The following is a 23335-nucleotide window of genomic DNA, read 5'->3' as shown; positions in this document are numbered from 1 at the left end:
GTCACTTTACTTCCTGACATTGTTATTTTAGCTTGTTGTAGCATTAGCATGTTTGGTCTCGTAGTGTCTCTTTACATTATATTCCTTAAACAAGGCAACAGTCTCATGACTAATTAGGCAGACACAGTTGTTTCGGTGTTCGGTGAAAAAAATATTGCGATCTCCACCTCTCCTGGAAGCGGCGGCCCTCGTTATCGACTTTCCTTTTTTTTACCTGCCGTAGCCATGACAGGTCAAGGGTCAGAGCCAATTTCAAACAGCCAGACAGTTACAGAGTGGTGCTGCCACCATGAGGTAAAAAGAGGAATTGCATGTTGAATTTGTATGATTTATTCATTCCGTTTTGACTGTGCTGGCGGGCCATAAATAACGCATTTTAAGACAGAAGATGCGGGCCATATAAAATCTGCCCGCGGGCCGGACTTTGGACATGCCTGCATTATAGGCTCTGGTTTTCAGTCCTTTTTAAAATAAACAATGCGCATCGTGGCTTTAGCCTCATCGATTCTGCTGGTTTGCCTCCCTGGTGGCGGTGTTTGTGGAGTAAAAAGTAGCAAGGGGCGGGGATGAGGTGGAGCCAAAGTTATTCTGCAGCCCTGTTCCTTCACGCTCTGCTGCTCTCCAGACGAGCTCAAATGAGTTTAGCCTGGCACAATGACTGACACATCCGCAGTGTGGCAGAGAACAGCAGTGACTGGCAGCCCCGTATAACCGGGATGGCACTGAAACTGAGAGTGTGGGACTTGACAGTCGGGGAGATATTGTCCTCTCCCGTTATTGGCGGAGCAGCAGGGAGTGCTGGAGCTGCACCTCGGCTCAGCTGCTTGATTGTTGTTGTGCATCTGTGAGCAGCTGTGTTGCTGTGGAAGGAGACCGCTTTCAACCAGCTGCCTCCGGCTGCAACTAACGCATATCTTCATTTGCAATTATTCCAGCTGCAACCAACCTTTTCGCCTGGAAGGCCTTAAACCAAAGCTATGGATACGTTTGTCAACGGTAGGGAGATTAAACTTCCATTAAAGACAACAAGCAAATACTAGAAAGCACAGAAGTACATATTTATTTGATTTCCGTTCAGATTTGTGTTGCAACCAGGCGGCAACCTCCGGTTCTTCCGAGTGAAGCTGATGCGGAAGTGTTTTAAAACTTGCATTATCTCTACTGACCAGCAGGGGGTGGCCCTGTCAGATTGTATAGAAGTCTATGAGGACATGACCCTACTTGTCACTTGAATTATTACCTCAGTAAACATGAGTTTATGGTCTCAATCGCTAGTTTCAAGTCTTCTTCAATACAGCATAATGTTCATTTAGTACATTATGGTCCAGTTTAGAGTCAAATAGACCATAAAGCAGAGTATGCTTTAATTCATATGTAATTATTTCGATTATAAATATTTATTCAGATGATGTAAAACAGAGAAAAGGCACCCATTCTCACATTGGAGAGCCTAGAACCAGAGAATGTTTGGGATTTCTTGCTTAATTAAATGACTTAAAAAGATGCGTTGATTTTCAAAGTCTTTGGAGATGTATTTTCTGTAGACAGACCAATTTTTTTAAAAGTCCTTCTAAGAGAAAGATAAATGGATGTGGGATAAAAACTTTATAACAAGGCTGATAGTTACAAGCCCCCCTTTCTATTATCTGAACCACCAAAGGCTTTTACTTAGGAAAACAACTCTCCCACTCACACACACACACATGATAAGCATCCCTCACTGATGTGGAAAACTCATTGCTTGGCACATCAGTCATTGCGTATCAGTGTCACTAATCTACTTCCAACTTCCAACGCACATGTGTGGGAGACTGCAATCGGCTGTGTGTTGACAATGAGCGGATGGGAGGGTGGGGGGGGGGGGGGATAAAATGATTATGGTTGGGTTTCTACTGGGTTCCAGCGGGTGATTGGGAGGATGCAAGGTAATTAAAAGCTAAATGAAAACATCTATTACCTGTGTGCATGTAAGTAGGGAGGATACACTGATTACATTTTCCCCACCACCGGCTGCGCTTCACTGGAGTATGGATGAAGGAGAAAAGGGTAGAAACAGTCGAGGAGGGAATATCCGAAATAGGCAAGGACACATGAATTACGTTAAATATTTGGACGGTGGGATCACAGAGGACTCCTGTGGGACTGGCTTTGGCTGGAACTGCTTCACAGTTTCCTTTAATGTCTTCTCGCATGCCAACTTCTCCTTTGTCTTTGCTGCTCCTCTCTCTGATTATGTTCCCTCTCCCCCACTCTTTCTCCCCCTCTTTCACTAAACTCTATAGTAGTGGGGGCGGTGTTGCTTATGTAAGAGCCGAAGCAGCTTCTACTAAGAAGCTTTCTAATGCCCTTGGAAGGCATTTGCCCGTGGTGGGTAAAGTCCAGGAGAAACCCTTTTTTTTTATAATTTATTGAATGTTAGACTATTAGACTTTGGGATTATGCCCAAGATGCCGAGGAAGAAAGGGCGATGACGTCAGGCGGGAAAAAAGGCGGAGAAACCCCACTAACGGAGAGACTCAGGCAAAAAAACAGCCACAGTAAAAATAGATGCGGTGCCAATATAAATATATCTTAAGCTTTCTACTGCAGGCATTTTGTATCAAGAACATGTAGTAAATCTCTAAGAATGTTTGATGAATACAGCTTTATAGTGCGCAAGGAAATTGCAGAGTTAAGCAGCAAATCCATGGCCAAAAAGAACATTTCTGCAATGATATGAAATACATATAAAACTGAGTTTCAAAAAACAGGCACAGACAGATTGCAGGAAGGGAGGTTAAGCAGGGATCTGAGACTTTAATGTTAGACCTCTTAACGCTATGTTTTACTTTGCTTATTTCAATAGTCTGCCTGCTTTTGATAAGAGGTCAATTTTCACTTGATGAATCTAATGGAGTTGATTGAGGTCGCCAATGATGAGAGCCGAGAGGAAATTTCACATGCATGCCTTCAAAGAAAATCTGTCAAGCTCTGACACACCGGGGTAATTACATTGCGGCGTTTCAGGCACTGCAGCTCAACCACAGCAAGTTAAGGTTAAGAGCCGGTCAAAGACACGAGGTCGCCTACAGCAATGAGATCACATGACTTGAGGTGGCTATAATGAGGCCCCAGCAGACCTTTTTAATAAAACTACTCAGAGAGATGCATTTTTCATGGCAGAAGATGCCTAACTCTACAGCTGGCAATGCCCTTTAAATAAAAGCACATTTTGGTTTTTTTTAGAGGACCTTTAGGACCAGCATTCCAATGGTCTAAGAGTGCTAATACTCATAAGTGAGCTAATAATGTCTAGCATGTATTTTCTTTAACAATGGCTGAAGTTGGGTTTCCCTGAATATGTACCGTCACTCTCGGGGTGTTCTTTGAGAAAATGAACATCAGTGGGCCCAGATTGGCCGACCCCTCCACACCTGATGGCGACATGAAGCATCATGGTAAAGATAAATTTAGGGTGTATAAATCTTTGGATGCCTTTAACTATCCTGCAGAAAATATTGCTATTCCAGCATTGACAGCAGCTGGAAAGGAACCCAAAAAAGTCAGTCAGATATCTCAATATCGGCGAAGCGTTTCAGAGATGGAGAGAAAATGTTGCTAAAGCAAAAGCCTCACGACTGCAGCTAGGGTTAGCAGAAGGCTAAACTACTAGCAACACCTTCTCTCCATCTCTCTAATGGTTTAGCTTTCTGTGTGAGCGGCGAGCTCACTGCTGCGGTGCAGCAGCCGTGATGCTAGTTAGCAGGAGGCTAAGCTAAACTACTAGCAACATTTTCTCTCCATCTGTGAAGCGCTTCGACAGTATTTCAGCTCGCTAGAGCCTCAATTCATAATTTTGTCACCTCAAAAGGTATGCTGGAGCCTTACTCCTACGGTGTCGGCCCCCAACAACACAGCAAGCCCACTACTCTGAGGGGATTCATGTTGGCCTCCAGTCTTTCCATTGTTTTGCCTCAAGCTAACACACCGTGATGTAATCATGACATCGGCACCAAAAAGGTCTATATATGGATGCGTTTTCTGTTCGCTTGAGAGTTAAATGGGAGCAGACACAACTTGGAAGCTCCACAAACCAATAACTACACGGGCAAGGAAAAACTAATCGAAACCCTGTTGAACCAATGCGGGTGTGTTGCGAAATAGCAAACAAAGCATTCACTTTTGCTCTCCAGCAGGTCCACACCGCAGTGATCGAGTATAAATCGGCTTTTTTTTGGATGCAAATTGCAAACATTCGCAAAGCACACTCTTCAAGGAGACTGGGAGAAAGTTCAAGAAAAGACTTAAAATTCAACTGTTCCCATTTTGTCTGCAGCTAAAATTGATCAATCAATTTTTATACTTTGATTGTGCTGTCAGACTTTTCTTAAAATTCATGGGAGCCAGTGTATATTATGAGTAGAGTTGAAGTGTCAACACAGCTTCTATTACATATTCTCATCTCGCTGCTGCCCTACAGCTCAACCATTGTGGAAAATGATTCAGTCACCAAAAAACTGTTAATTGAAAATAGATGTTTTGAAATCACTGAAGAAACTGAACATCCTGGGGCTTACAGGCTTTTTTTTTTTTTGCATCTGGACCGTACACACCTTACACACTCCTGACAGCACATAACCAGTTCCCCTGAATCCATTCATTTCATTAATCCCATTGCCTGCCATATATCATTTGGCTAAAATCCCTTTTTCCAGCCGATGAGTTAACTACAGACCAGAGTGCGACGAAGTGTCTCTTAGTCAATCTGGCCACCGGGTGAAAGAAGGCTGAACTGAGCGAAGACGTCTCGAGGGCCCGAAGTGTGGGTGAAAAACTGTAGGTGTTACTAGAAGCCACTTGAAATAAAGGAGAACTATTCTGCATTTTTGATTACTCATCTCTCGATATACTAACAAGATGATTAAATCTGTTTAACTACAAGAAGTCTCCATGTTTTGGATGAAAACACTTTGTCATGATTTCATGTTTGTTTGTTTTTTAATCCCAGGCCTATCTGTCCATCAAATGTCACAAAAATATGCTCCATATTTTCTGCGATATCCTGCTGACAACGGATAAACTGACAGGGGTGAAAATATAATCATCACGGTGACAGTAATAGGACTGAGTAGCTCTCCCATGGGGTTTTACAAGTACAGTGTAGCTGAAACCTCAGAGGCATTTCAATATTTGATTTTTGATTATCTTTGCTGCGGAGGCAGTTGGCATGTTGATGCGTTTCTGTGGACTGAACGGAGAAAACAACTGTGTCAGGTGGAGAGTGAATGGAGATGATGGCCGAATGCCAAGGAGTGAAAGGAACGGACCGAGGGAAGAATGAGAGACACAAATTGAGCAGAATGGCAGCAGGTAAACCGATGGTAGGTGTTTTGAAATATATATAGGAAAACTCGAAAAATACATAGTTAGACTTGAGATTTCCTCCTCTTAAACACCTTTTGTACCATTTTCTTCAGGTGGTTAATTTTTGCTTCTCGTAAAAAGTATGACTTACCTATAAGATAAAAAGCATATTCACAGAAAAATACATTTTTATTTTCACCAAGCTATTACATTTTTAAGTGGGTGACATATTCTAAGAGCATTGCCAATTTAGCTCTGTCAAAAACGACACGTATTCCCGCATTTTAAAAGTTCAAGCATAATGGACTACATGAATAGTTTTTTTTTAATCGTCTTGAAATGTCATCTCACCCCTCATTTCGATTCCCATCTCGGTGCTCACGTCGGAGTGACAGCCGTTGGACAGAATCTCACAGCCGTGGCTGGAAAAACTTTTATTATAATTGCACCGTGTCTGACTGTGCGCGACGGACCGGGAGTTTGGCAACCGTGGTCCGACCACATTATTTACAGCGGCTGCTTCCAGTAAACCCCGAGATTCATTTGAAGTCCTGCGTGTGGGCGGAGGTGATTCCATTGTAACAAGATGATTTATGAAGAGGTGGAAGATGGGTTAAGATAATGGGAGAGCTGGGATTTCAAAAACCAAATGAGAAAGTGACAGTCAAGCATGTGCACAGCAATAGCTACGAAAGATACGTAAGACCACATATGAAAGACAAATGCATATGCCATGTTGCTCAGGAGCCTTCCAAGCCACAAAATAAACAAAAAAACAAATTTAATGCAATGTATTTACATACACAATAAAATGTGAAAAATCAACCCAAACCTGAATATAAACAAATCAATTAATATTCAAAGAAAGAGAGGCAAACAAATCCGACGTAAACTTGAGAATAATTAGATCTGATGCAAAATATGGTCCAAAAAAAGACTGGTCCAATTAACAAGCAGCCATGGTCGACAGAGCAGTAATTAATTTCACGTTCACACTCTCTGCCTCGCGTCAAAAACCCACTTTTCTCTTAAAATGATTATAATGCAGCATACGTCTCACCATCGTCTCCATTCAAGTGCTGGACCCAAGATAAGTGTCGATACAACAGGACCCTACCTCATTCAATTAAAGTTAATCTGGACCCCTTAGCTGGGGTCCAATTTTGTGTTCTGAGACTGAATAAAGGGGTGATGATGACCAGCTGAGCTCAGGTAAAATCCACTGATCGATGTGTTAATAATAACACTATAAGAATGAAGCCGTATCAGAGCAAGCGTCGCACACACCAGCAGTAATCTGGTCTGCTTACAGACGTGCTGAAACCTTGTCTGACCCTGATCTTTATGCGTGTCTGTTTTGTGTTAAAAAAAAGTTAGCATACACAAATGGTACAAAAAAAAAAGGGGATCACGGCTGATCCCAGCTGCTGTGCGCTGACTGAATGAGGACGCAGCCCTCGGCCCCCCCGGGCTGGATTTTCCGTGCCCTCCTTCCTCCCCTCCATCCATCCCTCTCTCCATCTCCTGCGATCCCTCTCCATCCTCTTAAGGGAGCGTTCTGGATGGAAACTGAGCCAAGTGATGAGGGACCGGGGAGAATTGGGTTTTATCAGCTTGGCATATGTGTGTCAGCGTGTGCCAGCGGATGTGTGTGAGAGACGGGAGTGTGTGTGTGAAAGGGGAGGCGGGAATCGCACATAGATTACAAATCAAAGCGAACGATGAATGTAACTACTAAAAAAATGATCTACAGGACTCGTAACCAACATTTTAACTTGCACGTACTAGTACAAATTATTATCGAGCCCAAGTAATCTGCGGTTTCAGCCAAGGTGCCAACTCTCACTTTGCGTGGGTGGGGATGAGGAGTCGGGGGTGGGGGTTCGGATAGAGGAAGAGGAGGAGGGAGAGTAAGTGAGTCATAGTATAAACTCCCAGGCCCTCTGCATAATCATTTCAGCTCACGCTTCGTCACAGCGAGCTGAATCACCAGACAGACACGTGGCCACAAATACCGGAGCCAAAAACGTCTCCGCCTGGCTCCTCTCGCATTATCTCGCACTTCTCTGCTCACACGCAGACATTTGAGAGATTCAGCAATGGCTGTTTGATCTTCCTGTCTGGTTACCGCGCGTGACCCTTTTGACTTTATGTAGTTGGAGCTATTCGTTGAATGGTAAATGGCTCCTCCCATTCACCAAAGCATTTCGGCCGGATGTTCGTGAAACAGCAGGTTCCCTCCCACTAGCATGGATAAGCTTCACAAAAGATAATTACATGCGTAACATGACAAAGCAAATCCTGATGTACCGATTTTTATCTCCACAGTCGTAGTCCTATTGCTACTGCTAGTGCATCCAGTATGAAAGTAAAAACCGGACTAATACAGTTAACATTTGAATATTTATGGGTTTCTTTATTTAACCGTAAGACGTAAAACACCCCTCATCACACAGGACCCTTCAGTACTCCTTCTCATCTCATTCCAAGTCCTTCAATCAGGCCACCATTATAAGAAGGCTCTGTCTACAGATTAATATATTCAAAAACTGATTCAGTCCGACTGCCATTAGGACCGAGTATTCAAACACATGGACATATTTGCACATTGCTATTTCCTGTACAGCCGGTGCTGTTTGTGTCTTTTACCGTATATATGTGTAATTTGTGTTTTTGCCACAGCAAAGACACATTTCCACTGCTTTGTGGAAAAACTGAATCCAAACTCTGTCAAGGACAAGTGTTCTAAACACTATTGTATTAAGTCTTGTTGCAACACCTTTTTGACTATCTGTGCTCGGAGCTGTTTACGATGAACATTCTTAGCATGAAATGTGAATTAGCCGCGGACACCTTGCTGACTACGGCTTTGCAAAAACAATTCGGGGGTCACTGACGTCCCCTCATCGTAAGGAAATCTCCTCCAATCCTTCTAGGAACAATCTGTGGCAGAAATCTCTCCCTGACTCGAGGGCTCCCCTGCATTTGTTAAACAAACAAACAAACCTCTGATAGCAATCTTTCCGTGTACAGTGATGCTGATTTGCAATGCAAATGATCTTGATCAGTGGACACCACAGGGAGACTGCTGCAGCTCTCCGACAACAACAAAGGGAAGGCCCTCGCATCATGCTGCCTTATCGGCTGCTAGATTTGTGCCAGCCTTCGCTGACGGAAGCCTTATCTTTACTGGCCTTCTGTCCGCTTAAAGGGACCGAGACCTCTGCATGCTGCTTTGGGGCCCCTCCAGGCCGTGTGTCAGCCATGGAGTAGATTCGAAGGCACTTAACAGTCAGTATTGGCAAACTAGAGAAGGAAAGAAAATATCTCGGTGGAAAAAAGGGGGGAATGCAGTCAGTTACCTGAAATTCAATCCCATAGTTCTCCCTGCAGAAGTCTCGTAGTTTGGGGTAGACGTGCTCTTTCAGCGCGTTCCTCTCCGCCTCCGTGTCTGGAGACAAAAGAAATAGGACATGTTTAGCTAACCAGTACCAAAACACAAACTTGTGTATGTGCAAACAGAGCTGGAGCCAGGGGACAAATTAGCTTAGCATAACATAGAGACGAGAAGCAGAGCTTGTCTGGATCTCTCTTAAATATTTATCAACTATTCACCTCTACAATATTAACGTCAGCCTCATATCAATGTTTATGTAGATCATTTTTCAACATGCAACCCGTTTTTACACCCTTAGAAAACTAGGATTACCGAGGAGAGCTGCAGACAGCAGCAGTCCCCGACACACACTGTTGAAGAATGTGTGCGATTATGCAGCATTACAAAGGCAGTGATCATATTGGACAGTCGCAGAGTGAGTGCCCACGGCTCCTTTTTGTGTCCCACTTTCTTTCCTCCCGTCCTCTCTCTTTCACTGTCTTCCAAATGGTTACTGTAATGTATTTGGACAGGCCCAGTCTCTTTCCCCCCCGTCTCTCTTTCTGAAGGGTGTGGACGGATAGTTAAAAACAGAACATGCCCGACAGAGAGAGAGAGAGAGAGAGAGAGAGAGAGAAGAGCCCTATGTGACCAAGAAGCTGCCTCGAGAACGCACGCGCGCACGGGGAAACACACATGGCGGACGCCGCGCAAACAGTCGCTCAGCCGCTAACCGTGTCATACGCAGCGTGAGCAGAAGAGCCCACAAATTTAGTCTGACGAATCTTTCTCTAGTCTATCTTTAGCACGGCTCTAGGCCCTGACCGCACACACATAGCCGCCCACAGCCACCCGAGCGAAATGTCAAGTCAAAACTCAACGGCTGTGATAGTATATGCAAATTCAATAAATGGCATCGGTGGAGCGCTCATCTAATTCCATCCGATGCATTACAGTCGAATCCATTGTATCTTACAGTGACGTGGGCGACGTCGTAGTTTATGGTATTCTTTTGATTAAACCTGCTTGAGAAGCGTTTGAAAGGTGGTGCGACGCAAATCCGCATGTTGCTGTTCTGTGTCTCGATGTGACCCGACAGACTAAACTGTGTTGTTATTTGTATTGTGTTGATAACGGTAAGACGCCTCTCCCTCTCTCTTTCTCTCTCTTTTTTTTGTGGGATGATGATGAGTTATGGCAGCCTGACGTATGTGTGTGTGTGTGTTGTGTACACACCCACATGCAAAGGAACAAAGACTGGATGTTGCAATTCGCCCTCTTTCTCTCGCTGTGTGTGTCCCTCCCTCCAATTTTCCAATCTGTTTATTTCAATAGTGCCGACCAATCTATCTTTCCTTTCAGATGTGTCCTGTCAGCTCTTTGTTTTGTCTTTCACCCTTCCTTCTTCTCTTCTCTCCTCCTCCCTCGCCCTTTAGAGAACACATGGGCTGTAGATTTAACATAGAAATAAAGTGAAATGTCGCCTCCTTCTCTCCTTTATACTTGATACAAGGGCTGCTGCTAACAATGCTTTTCATTTTCCAACCATTGTTTAGTCTTTAAAAGGTGATGCAAGTGAAAAATGCCCATTAGAATTCCCCAGTGTCCAAGATAAACATCTTCAAAATGCTTGTTTTGTCCAACCTACATTCCAAACCCAAATATATCCAATTCACAGTGCAATGAATCCTCAAATCCTCACGTTTGAAAACAACTTTTGCTTTTTTTTTTTGCATGATGAATGATTTTAATCCTCAAAAAAACATCCTAGCAGTACACATTACTACAGTAGCATGTTGCTAACGAGCCAAACAAGCTTCACCAAATGCTGACATTGCTTCAGCGGTCGTCATCAACTGTCTCGTCAACGAGGCTCTGACAAAGCAATCGCTCCGCTCTCCTCCAGATACAACACTCCGGAGGCACTTTGTATGCACAGCAGCTTAGAGATCTCTGATTAAAAGAGAGGGAGAAGTCAACAAGACAAGTGTCTCGGCAAATAGACCAACGCTGTAACACGGTGGTCATCCACATCCACACGGATGCTACAGTGTGTGTGTGTGTGTGTGTGTGTATGTGAGGTGCTTAAAGGGTTGGTTCATCAGATTCAGAGATAGGCGAAATTTCTGCCTCCAGAAACGGTGTCCCTGTTGGATAATGTTCAGTGACCGGCATATCAGTTTCGTATATCCAATTTTTTGCCGGTCACAGTTACACACATGATGGTTTTACAGTGCCTTTACTTGCGTTTTTACAGACTAGACTGTTATTTAACTTATCGAAAAAGAGATCAATCGATAATAATCTTTTGTTGCAGCCCTAGTTCAAATTCAGCCCCTAACCTGCGGCATGTCATTCTCTCTCTCTCACTTGTCTGATCAAATGCAGCGTCTCATCACCGCATATTTCACCATATAGAGCATGAATGTCTTCAGACATCTTTGTACAATACATCGGAATAGACCACACAAGGACCCCCCCCCCCCCCCCCCCCCCCCCCCCAAAAGAAATGCAAGCAAAGCTTATTTCTTTTCCAGTTTACGGCAGAGCTGTTTGCTCAAATACTTAAAGGTCACGTCGTTCAGTGTAGCGCGCAAACTCTCTTCTGTGCAGACCTGACGCTGAACCGCAATTATGCAAACGCGCAGTCAGTGAGCAAATCGATAGCGAATGACCTGGAAGATGCTAAAGGCAAATTGTTGCTGTGTAAATCAGCCATCCATAAAGGCCAGATGTCCCTGCGTTTCCCGAGCACAGGGAGACCCTCGTCTTGTATCAGAATACCACTGAATCATGGTGAGGGAAATCCACTGGAGGTTCCACAAGGGGAGAAAAACCCAACAATTGACAGTAAATCATGGTGATATTGGACTGGATGCAACAGTGATGGGGACTTCCCTGTTTCTCTGCCTGTCACCTAAAATGTGTATGATTTAAATAGAGATCCAGTGTTGCTCTACCCACCACAAAGATGTGCTAGAACAAGTTCATTGGGCAACATCTGTGCTGGCAGCTGTTGCCTTGGGAACAGTCTTTATGCCGGGAACATGCTACACGTTTTACAGCCTCAATTATAGCCGGGCCATGATGACCGACTCTCAAGACTCTGTCACCATGGACTCCTCGTGTTATCTGGTAGATTGAAGATTCAAATCTCTTGCCTCCTGACATAATCTCAGATTATGGATTGGATCGTAAATTGGACGATCCAATCAGCCATGATTATATCAAACGTGTTTGATTTTATGTCAAAGTTAATGGTATCGGCACGGCTGTAAAATAAAATATCGGCATCGGACAGATATTAATATTTCCTCTTGTGTGGCTTATATGTAAGGATGGGAACCGAAACCCGGTATTACAGATCCCAGGGCTGTGGTGTGTTGGTGTGAATGGGTTCGTTAGTCCTCATGGGCAGGTGGCACCTTGCACGGTATAACCCCTGCAATTGCTGCGATAACAAGCACAGCACGCTAGCTCGGCTAGTAGTGAATTCTTGGTACAGATGATGGATGACATGGAGTGTTAAAGCTCTTTGAGCGGTCGGAAGTCTAGAAAGGCGCGATAGAAGTAAAAGTCCATTTAGCATCCATTTAAGTGTTTCGCTTACTTTGCCACAGGTTCTTGTGAGCGTAGCTGAGACAAAACAGCCCCTCCTCCCTCCACCAGCGGGACCTCCAGGCAGTGAATCACATCAGCGGAGGGAGGAGGACAGAGGACGGGATGAAGGACTGATATTGACTGATGTCTTCTTCATTCTCTCTAAACTTCACTCAGTATTATTTTTCTTTTTTCCGTTACATGTAACCTAAGTTGAAGTAGTTTTTCCTTGTGTTGCCCAGCGAATGTGTACATTGGGAAAAGCATTGCGTTTCATGCCTGCATCTTGCCAAAACATAACCAAAACATAAGGAGCTTTGATGTAGTGTTCATCACATCTATTTTATGTCGTTTTTAGGATGATAAATCTTTGCACGCACTAAGTTATTTCTGTCCGTGTCCTTGATATGGCGGGATCTCGAAGAAGTGAGCATAATTAGAACTATATTCCAAAGAGAATTAAAGTGTGAGAGGTGTGTTAAATGTTCATGTGATTTTTGAAGTGAAGTTGTTACTTTCATCAACATATTCTTTCTTTTTGCCTAAACAAATTTGACAGTGGAATCTGGAAATGAGAGTTTGGAATGCCATGAATATGCACAGTTAGAAGTAAAAGAGATATAGTGATCTATACGGATTAAACCTTTGATGTAGCAACATGTTCATGCACAAAACTAAAGAAAACTCTGTTTGGTAAGACTTTAAAAGTAGCTAAATATAGTGAGAGGCTTCAAACATGAATATATTTTCCAGGAAGACATTGAATGACACATTTATTGGAAGTTACTGGTAAGATTTTGTTCATTTTCAATCTCAATTATCAGCATTAAGCCTCCAAACTCTCCCCAGTAGAGCCCTTGATGTGCACATAAAATAAAATTCCCATTAGTTACAAACCACTTGCAGTGAGATTTCTTTTTTCCCGAAATGGTTCAAACACCCAGGGAGTTGGACGAGTGTGTGAGGGCAAATGCTGAAATTGTCGAAACGATCCTCGGGGGGCAGGGGGGGGGCAGAATTGTTCCCCAGCACTCTGAGAGGTCACTAAAAGCTGCTGCCAAACAAGCCCGAGTGAGATTTCTCTCTCCCTTCAGAAGAAGAGAGAAGGGGGGGGGGGTCAGGAGGCCAGGACGACACAAGGGGGAGACGAACCAAGCTAACAAACAAGTCAACTTCACATGCCGCAGGAAACCTCAAAAACGAACGGGAACTCAACAGCCCCTGAAAAGCACTATTATTAAACAAAAACAGTATTTCCCACCGGTCCTCTCTCCCTCTGTCCGCCTTGCCACCCCTCCCACTCTCTCCATTGTTCGCTTTCACCAGACTCGATTATAAAAAAAAAAAAAAAAAAAAAAGTGGATGATTACGGAGAGTGAGAGATGTTCTTAAAAGTAAAAAGACCATTGATTCAGGGAAATCGGAGCTAAAAACCTACAAACTGAAACAGATAAATGGAGTAAATTGAAACCGTGGGAATAATTGTCGGGGTGAATTGTGATGGAATTGGTGGTGTCTGTGGTGACCTGCTTTAGCCTTGATGGTGGTGCGTTGGACGGGGAGATGATTTCATGCACCGCATCCCCGAGGCCTCGTGCTTTTATCAACTTTAAACCGCTTAAGTGATAGCTTGCATACAAGTAGCTGCCTATTGCACACAACCGATGCCAGAGCCCCCTGAGGTGACTACAGCAAGGTAATGGAGTTTTCCTGAAATGCTTATATGGATCCCTACGACTGAACACACACACACACATACACACGCACACTCTCACACACACAATATTGACAGAGGAGACAGGCTGCATAATGCACTGAGCGGTTCACACAAACACAAAAATAAATCATGTTAGGCTTTTCTCTGGTTTGTTGTTGCTGCTGTCGTCTGGCTACTGGCAAGAGCAGATATCGGGGTTTTTAATTGATCGACTGTGGCCACACACACACACACACGCGCACATACGCACAGAGATTCACCTACCTGAGCCAAGAACTTGAGTGTTTCATTAACATCATGGAAGGAGGATGTAAATCCACTCAAAATAGTTGTTCAGCTTACATTTTGGCAAACACTCTGGAATACTTCCATACTCTATGTCACTGCATTGTGGACGTGAGCCTCCTATTGTAGCGTCTGCACGCTGTGCTGATAACTCAAACTACTCTCTTCCATCAGCTTCCTCTGAGGAAGACAATGTACTTTATTCTAAATGATTGTTAAAGAGGCATGCTCATGCTCGTCTATTTTTTTTCTCTCCAAGCCGATTCAATAATAACCATAAGGATGGGAACGAATAGAAACTGTGTGTCCGACTAAAGTTCAGATCAAAACGGCGGGTTGTTGCGCAGCTCTGGCTGGTTAGGACACGGTTTCATGGACGTAATAGTTGGAACCTATGTTGTTTTTTAGGAAGAAATACTCAAAAAGTCATGTTTGGCCAATTTTGACAGCCAACAGACCCAGACTCAGAGTAGCAGAATCGGTTGCTGCAGAAAACGTGTCATACAAACACAGGGCTTTCATCCAGGAGGCCGCTGTTCGTGTTGCGTGCATAACTAAAAGTGAACTTTTACATACTGTCACGTCACTCCTTAGTCACGTGACTCGTTAGTCACGTGAGTTGCTGGTCAGTCAAGTTAACATCAACCATGTTGAGTGTTTTTATCCATTGGGGCCATGTTATTGATTGCTTGTCTGATTTGACCACATTATACAGTTACAGTAAGGTGACTGCTGTTAAATAAGTGCATGGACAGCCCCCTCTAGTGAACACGGAGAAACAGGTTTTGCAGCAGGACTGAGGGGGCAGACCCGGGTCACGGTATTTCATCACGTGCATGTTGACACAGAAGGTAGGCTTTGCAAATGTCATTTTGACCAAAGCAGAGGAACCAACAGTGTTTCTGCACCATTGCTGAAGCACGACAGTGTGTGTGTATATCTGTATGGCTTCATTACAAAAAAAGATGGCACTGGATACCAAACACCTCGCTTCACTCGAAACAGCAGCTCAAAATTAGCTCCTTTTCACAGCTCGGGCTCAGATGTGTGTCTTTCCATTTGTGCCGACGGTGTGAAAAGAACTAGGAATAGCCCCCCCCCCCCCCGCTTCATCCTTTTTCCATCCACGTGTAGCATGGAGCGTTAAATTTGTGCCGTGGCTCTGAATGACTGCTACAGGTGGATAAACAGTGCCAGACTTTTTCGCCATCTACTGCGGGCCGTAATCCGAGGTCAGTTCATTGTTATTTGGGTTCATAGCAAGTTGCTCGGCGAGGGCAAGCAAATGACAATGATCTATCGACAAAAGCAGCCTCCCTTTTTTAATTCTGGCAATGCCCTCTTTCTCTCTCTCTCCCTTCCCCTCTCATAGCCTACTCTACTTCCCTTGCCTTGTTTACTCCAGTTTTACTGAGCCTATTTTTACCCCCTTGCCCAGAGGGCATATTCAAATACAGAGCTGCAACTGGGTGTCTCCCTCACGACCCAACTGTCTTGCACTCTGCTCACACCGTGCACTCTTATGTCGAGAGCAATCCCTTGTTGCGTTGAGATGTTGGAATAATTCATGCACCTTTTTTTTTTTTGTCAGGTTGTAACCTAATTTTAGATATTTTCCAGTTGTTCTAAGGTTAAGTGGATCATATGTCGCAGCTCAATGCCCATAAAAAGACTACACCTTAATCTGAGAACCCTGGTTTTTCCATCAAAATAAACCTGAGTCAATACTGGCTCACAAGATCACATGCTTGGAAACTGTTTCATGTCCTGATGCATTGACCTTCTACTTTACTGTGCTTGAGTACATTGTTAAAGCCCTAATGGCTGCAATTTTTGGGGGGATTATTTCTCAAAATAGGTCAAAACAAGGCTACTTGCTACTGAACAATATTAAATTTCCACTGCAAAGAAGTCAACTAAATGTCTTAAAAAAAGCCCAACGGGTATAATCTTTTTTTCATGTTTCTAAAATGAGTCACAACATTAAAAACTGTGTCCTGTGGAATGTAAGGGTCTGCAGGCTTGAAGAAGAGTGTGTAGGATGGGAGGGAGGGAGATGAGAGGGAGAGAGAGAAAGAGGAGGGGGGGGGGGGGGACACACTAACTTACCGTCGGGGTTGGCACATATGAAGACCCGGACGCTGCGGCCGGTGGGGACGTGGTGCGGCAGGGCGTTGATGTTGCCGCTGATGGCCGCCTTGCGCAGCGCCGACTCCCGCGGGCAGGGCTGCCTGCTCCCCACTCCCGACGGCCACATGGTGGGCGACTTCCAGCGTGGCTACACACACGCACAGAAGGAAGGGTTCACGTTAGCGCGGCCAGGGGCGCACATGGCCAGACGTGCATGCTTTACGCGCATGATCCATCCACACGCACACACATGGGGCGTTAATTACGGCAGAGGCGTGGGCCTGCATAATGGCTTTTTAATTTGCCGCCAACTTTGGACACATTTACTGGCATTAACTTAATTCCCGGGGACACAAATACGCATGTGGGACTTACAAAACGCATTTCGTTATTTGATCATTTTGTGTAGTGCACTTTGAAAGATGTATCAGTTTTATCTTTTTTATCATGAAACGCACACGCATTTTTGGGATACTTTACTCCGGGCTCAAGCGTTACAATACCTTGCCATATACTCATAACGCCCATGCCACACACACACACAAATAAGTTTGGATGGATCGGACAAATCTTCTATTAGGATATTACGCACAGCCTACTACCGTCATGGTGCATGCGTAATTTGTATACATGTCCTTGGACGCATTCATGAATTTTCATGCCACTGTGGGACAAACAGACAAACGGTAGGAGACGATACACAACTCGGAATAGACGAGCAAGGCAAGCATCAGTCGTATTCCCACCCCGGAGAAGATGCTTGTAGAGGCGAATAACCGCAAAGACTGATGGGTTATTCCGCCAGGAGCAGATGTCAAGTCGCTGGTTTTCCGGAGTTGGTCTATCCTGAAACCTTTTGTTTCAAAGACGGAAAACCTCAAAAAAGACAACAAAAAGCGGTGGGGAAGTTGGGTAGTCCACTACAGAACACTACATGAAATCATCTGAACGCAGAAAAATCACAGAGGCACCGCATCCACAGAGAGAGAGAGAGAGAGAGAGAGAGGGGACTTCACTACTGGTGATGCTGGAGACAGGACACACTTCTTGTTGCTCACATTCATTCGCTTCATTTCGTGGCTTCCGAAAATATCCAGGCGTCGAGGACGGTAAAAGGAAGATAAAAACGCCCATTAGAGTGTCTGTGGCCGAGAGGCGACGCCGGGAGACGGTGAAACGGACGCCGTGGGTCGGAGGGCTCCCCTTGGCATCCTGCTGTCTCTGCGAGCCGACCGAGCTCTGAGAGACGGAGAGTGTGTGAAGCTCGGTAAAATAAAAGCGCGACCGCCGGATGGCATTTTCAGAATAAAATAGCAGTTTCAGAATAAAGATTGCTACGCCCTCACACGAAATGCTCCAGCAGCATTATCGTGAAAACAACGAATGCCTTTTATTATTTCCTTAGTTTGAACATAAAAAACGAGCTTTCATTTAAATTGTTTTTACTGCTCCGTATACTCACCTAGTTTATCCAAGGAATTTGCCCTTTTACGCTGAAGGCCAACCTTGTCATTCCGGTCGAGCTCTATCTTCTTCAGTTGGGCTTGACGGAGAGGAGCTCTGGATGCTCCTCGCACCTGTCTCCCTGTCTCTCTCCTCTCTGTGGTGGACAGACTGGTGCTCACCCGGTGCCTTATTCAAATTGCACCGGACCGCGGAGTCAGCAGTGGGGTGTCGTAAATGACGTGGCCACCGTTACTAACAAAGGAAAGTAACGCGACGTTACCGTTACAAAGACGTCGTGAACGCTACGTTGTTGTTTTTTTCCCACACAGTACATAAACCACGAATAAAAGTTGAGCTAAGTTCTCCAAATGAAAGTTAAATTATCATTTTCCCTCTCTCTTTGTTGACATTGTTATTGTTCCTGTTTGGCAATTTCCCCCGTGGCAATGCATTGCTCCGTAGCTCATTCCTGAGGTGCTCCATGCGAGTTCATGAGAAGAGGAATTTGCTCTATTTACGTAACGTTTAATGCGTTATTTCTTTTGCGTAAAGGTTACCCAAGTGCTCCTTTTTTTCCGCGGATGGGGGAGAAGCAGCAGTCCGGGGGAGGATGAGGAGGTGGGGGGAGGAGTTTGAATAAATTGCTTTATCGATAAATGTACCTCTGCTCTGCAGCCTCTGGTTATTCGCGCTGGAAGTTTAAGTGCATTGGATTTGTACTAAACGGAATTGATTAATGTGCTGTTCTCGTGAGGGGGAAACGCTGAACCACTAATGCATTTAAGTTATGACCGTAGCCTATAACAATACGAGAAAAGCCTATGGATGCACAAAGTCCTTGGTTTACATTGTCACATAAGACTTTGAGCACATTACTGATGAAAATAACATTTTGTCACAGATGTTTTTTTTAACATTTTTTTGTTTTACAGCCACATCTTCCATCGTTCCACTTATCCACATCTTAAAAAAATATTACATCTTCTTCTATAGAATACAAAAGTTAAAAAAAACATATATTTTAAATAAACTGGAATATTTAGCGACGGTAAATAGGGGCCGTGTTTGCAAGCAACACTTTATCTCATTATTCCAAATCAATAAACACAATTTCAGGGCCCCTGACAATTGCAAGAAGCTTCCAATCATGCTGCCGTTTCACATTACATGCAGCATATTTAGGTAGTGCCCCTAATGCTCAATAACATTCAAATGTATCATCTCTGAATTATTCCAGGCATATTTTTAAAGCCCAGAGGAAACATTGCCATGGCTATAAATGCCAAATTTAACAAAGTATTTACGTAAGACAAAAAAATAATAATTAGGAGCTCGACGACTTACTGTTGTGCTGCGGGTCTCGAGGATGATTCTAGGGCTCTGCAGGCTCACACCGACCCATTTAAGGCAGCCGGCAGGGCCACCGCTCACACCAGGACAAAAATTCAAGACTCCGGAAAAGCTCAAGTAGAGCGCCGGGAACCAGAGCCTCGTACCCAACAGTGTTGTGACCTTTCTTCACTTGATTCTTCCGCTCCCTCTCATAATCCCCAGTCAATTAATCACGAGTGCACCTGCATTAGATTATTGGAACCACAGTCTTACCAAAGGATGCATTTTACACAGCTTGTTGTATGCGAGCGGGGCTGTGAAAACCTCTCAGGAGGCCTTAAAACAGTGAAAATGTATTAACTCTGGCATGTTCCAGGGACCCTGTGCAGCCCCTTAAATCATTTAGCATCTCTCCCCAGTTTGGTGCACCCATGTGTGAGTAAACACCTTTGGGTGAGTGGTCGAGCGTGTGTGTGTATATGTGTGTGCGCATTCAAGTATGTTTACAGCAATTGCAAGTTGTTGGCAATATCGGCGTGTTTATGTGCTCATTTTCCTGCCCCCCGGACCACTCCAAGCGAATGTGAGTCACCGTGGTGACAAGATGCGATGTGTCACCTGGGAGAGACACATGGACACAAAGGACGGACACTAGCTTTTCACTTGGCAAACGTCCACATGCACACATTCTATGCACGCAAAGGCACCGACTTCACAAATGGCTCGTGACGGATGTTTTATTTCCTGCCAAACAGCTGGAAAGGAATGGAGGGAGTGGGAGTCAGGGGAGACTTGTTGGGAATGTCAACATTAACTCCTTAATTAAAATGACCACTCTCAACTGGTTATTTTTAGTTGGCCGACTCAGAGATCAAGGGCACGTGGTGATGAGTTTTAAGTCATTGCTAGGAAATGTCGGTGGGAAACTTGGGCAAAGTCCAAATCATATGATTCATGCTTTCATTAAATACAAAATACAGCCGAGGCTGATGAGAAGGTCACTGCTTTGAAGATCTCTGGTCACAAACCAAACTAATGGACAGTTTCAAAGTTTGAGCCGATGGTGGCGCTATAGCAGAAATCAGGGGATCGACAATATGATTAAGTTGCATCCTCTGGGGACCAGGAATATCTGTAAAACAAATACAAAAATCAAGGCCATCCATCCAATAGTTGAGATATTGAAGTCCACAGTGGTGGACCGACTGGCCGACAAACACCAGCAGGGTATATGCATGTTATGCTCACGCCTTATCGGGTATACAGAAGTATATTTGAATTAAGTTTTACACAAATTAACATCTTTAATTAACTGATTGCAAAGTCATTTTCTGTACACTTTTCAGGCTCGGCATTACATAATGAAGAAGAGAGTAAATTTAATCTCCTCAAAATATGATTGTTGATGTTCAAAATGTGGTCGTGGTGACTGTGTAGATCATATGAACATCATCCGTTTTAAAGAAACTCTTATATTATAGATATTACTGTGGTGCTGTGATCTTGCTTCAGCACGTCCTTGAATCCCATCCCGCTCCGGAGACCTCGCTCGAGTGCGACCGCATGCACTCTGACCTCACTTAATTTCTTTCCTCCGGTGTTCATCTCCATATAGCGCTGAATTCATTTGTATTGGCTAAATCATCACTGAATCCCTTCCAACTATCACTTCACATCCCCATCTTATTTGGCAAAAAAAAAAGGGGGGCCCTTTTTAATAACTTCATTCACATGCTCTGGTTTGTCAGTAGTGTTTGAATAATCAGGCAATTTTCTGATTTCCTGACTTCCATTTCAAGCTTTAAGATGGAGCAGATGCTGCTTACCAATTTATTTATGCAAAGTAGATTAACTTTGGCACCTTGCAAATCAGCGGGTTTAGTCATGAGTGAAAAGTCTACACACCGATTAATGGGGCCGCTTTGATTGTGATGTGTCAAAAAAAAAAAAAAAAAAAAGATTCGGTCATTTTGAGCGTTAGGTATTTGCCCATGAACGCCTTTGTCCTCCTCCACATTTCCTTCCAGACAACGTTTACGTTCACACATCCGATAACTCTTCTCTCATAACAAAACCCAGGAGATACCCTGGCTATAACTGAATAAAAACCCGGCAGAGCAGGCTTAGGAGGACTCAGACATAATCCTGCTATTAGCCAAGACAGGATTCCAATCAGAGCTCTACAGCAACAGTTTCCCTCTCTCTCTCTCTCTCTCTCTCTCTCACTCGTTCAACGGCAAAACACGGCATACCTCCCATACGATATCAGCGCAAACACGAACGCTAACGTCAGGATGCTAACATATCATTAGTTGTGCAGGTATTTGGTTATAAACCAAAGTATTGGACACGTTCTTTGCCTCCTTTTAGTGGTCACAATGACATTTGCAAGATTTCACCGCGCTCGATGGAAAAACAACCTATAAGAGCCGAGGAGTTTAAGAACTCCTCCTAAGGGGAAGCTTAAGAATTCTGTTTTAAACTGTCAAACTAGGCAGCGCTAATAAAATATGAATCCAGATTTCTCGTCTCACATGTTTTCAGAAACAAATCTTAGAGTTCTGTTTAGCTGTGAAATAAGAAAGTTTGCTCTGGCCGGTGGGAGGTGTTTGCTCGACTGTTTTCAACATGGCGGGCGGCTCACAAACATTAATCATGACTTCTGATGGTTTTCAACCGCACCACATTTAGTCTCAAAGTATGCTGTTGACGTGCTCTTGACAAAGACACTAAACTGTAGCTGCGCACTCATCTGAAGTCGCTCTGACAAGATTACCAGCCAAATGCTTGAAGCCAAAATATGGAATATTCAAGAATTCCAGCCAGATTGAAACAGACTTTTACACAACATGTACAAATCTCCTCCTACTCCTCTTGCTAACTTCCCTCAGAGTGTGAATCCTGCACCGCAACAAGCATCGGCCAAGACACAGTTATATTTGGTCACTTGGAGGGTAAAAAAAAAAATGCATTTCAACTATCTGTGCATTGCCTTTTGTGGCAAAAACAGAAGCCTAGAGGTGAGGACTGCAGATATATACGTGACCACGTCACCCATCGCTCTTTTCACCACTCACCAATTAGCGGTTTTGTTTGTGCTCCCACTGTGACCTTTAGTGCGTATCTGATTTGAATCTATGTTTCTGTTTTTTGTTTTTTTCAAGTGGGTGAAAGTGATGGTGTAGTGATTGCGAGACAGTCACACAAACACACAGGCAAAGCATGCGTGTGCTTGTTGTGTGAGCGTGCACACGCAAGCATACCAGTATGCATGCATCCACTCGCACACACATATAAAATACACACACATGGGAAGAGTAGACGTGTGTGTGGACGAACGAGAACACCCACAGTGAGTAAAGTATAGGCTGTTTTTAATGTTTTTACTTTTGTGGACTATTCAAATATAAATCAAGACTTCAAATTGAGTTGATGCTTGTTGGCTCAAAATATAATTGAAGTCACCTTCCTGGAGCAAGTTGTGCAGTTCATTCTCAACTCATAAGTGGGATGATTTGATCACTGCCCTACACCAGTACACTCTGTACTACTACAACTCAATGCTGTCGGGTTTCCAATTTAAAAGGATTCAAAATGATTCTAAGCTGCTGTGTAGTTACTACTGCAATTGGTGCTCAAATGTCAAGGAAATCTTCTCTGTTGAAAGTATGTGACTGCAAATCCCCAAGGATGGTAAATGGACTTGTGTAAAATGTCAGAATAAACAAAATGCCAGTATTCAGTGAAACACTTAAAGATGAAACTGAAAGAATGTTGCTTGATATGGCCTTGGTGCTGACAACTCCTCTCGGTGCAGATGCCGGAACAAGTATACTTGGCATTCGAGCGATGTATATATTTCTGCATTAAGATTTTGTGTGCTATAGTGAAGTGAAAACACTGTTGACGTTTCCACCTGCTTGCAGTACAAACTGCACGGAATCCATGACAACAGAAATAATTGGGCCTGGTTCTCTGTAGTTCTTCTAGTCTGTCCGCCAGTGAGTTGATTGAAGCCGTTTGTGAGTGTGAGTGTGACAGAGACGGAGAGAAGGGAAGGCTAGTTCCGACTCTATTTCCTCATTTATTCAAACTTTACCAAGATG

At 43.9% G+C, this 23335-nt stretch overlaps 1 protein-coding gene across 5 annotated transcripts in view; it reads right to left on the bottom strand.

Moving 5' to 3' along the window:
- nwd2 (NACHT and WD repeat domain containing 2) overlaps positions 1-18050 on the bottom strand; it is a 37678-nt gene extending 19628 nt beyond the window's left edge. For 2 of the 5 annotated variants that reach the window (XM_031850987.1, XM_031850992.1), the window contains exons 1-3: positions 17510-17896; positions 16431-16599; positions 8706-8794 (exon numbers count right to left, since the gene is read on the bottom strand). In XM_031850987.1, the coding sequence (XP_031706847.1) occupies positions 8706-8794; positions 16431-16599; positions 17510-17524 (273 nt within the window). In that variant the 5' untranslated portion in view covers positions 17525-17896. The other 3 variants (XM_031850990.1, XM_031850989.1, XM_031850988.1) reach the window with 3 other exon arrangements.
- Positions 18051-23335: the final 5285 nt, after the last annotated feature.

Source organism: Anarrhichthys ocellatus, unplaced genomic scaffold, assembly GCF_004355925.1.
Source record: "Anarrhichthys ocellatus isolate YVR2014 unplaced genomic scaffold, GSC_Weel_1.0 scaffold11, whole genome shotgun sequence".
In the NCBI taxonomy this organism is placed as follows: Eukaryota; Metazoa; Chordata; class Actinopteri; order Perciformes; family Anarhichadidae; genus Anarrhichthys; species Anarrhichthys ocellatus.
Note: the sequence above shows the minus strand (reverse complement) of the source record. Positions and strands in the feature narration are given on the sequence as shown.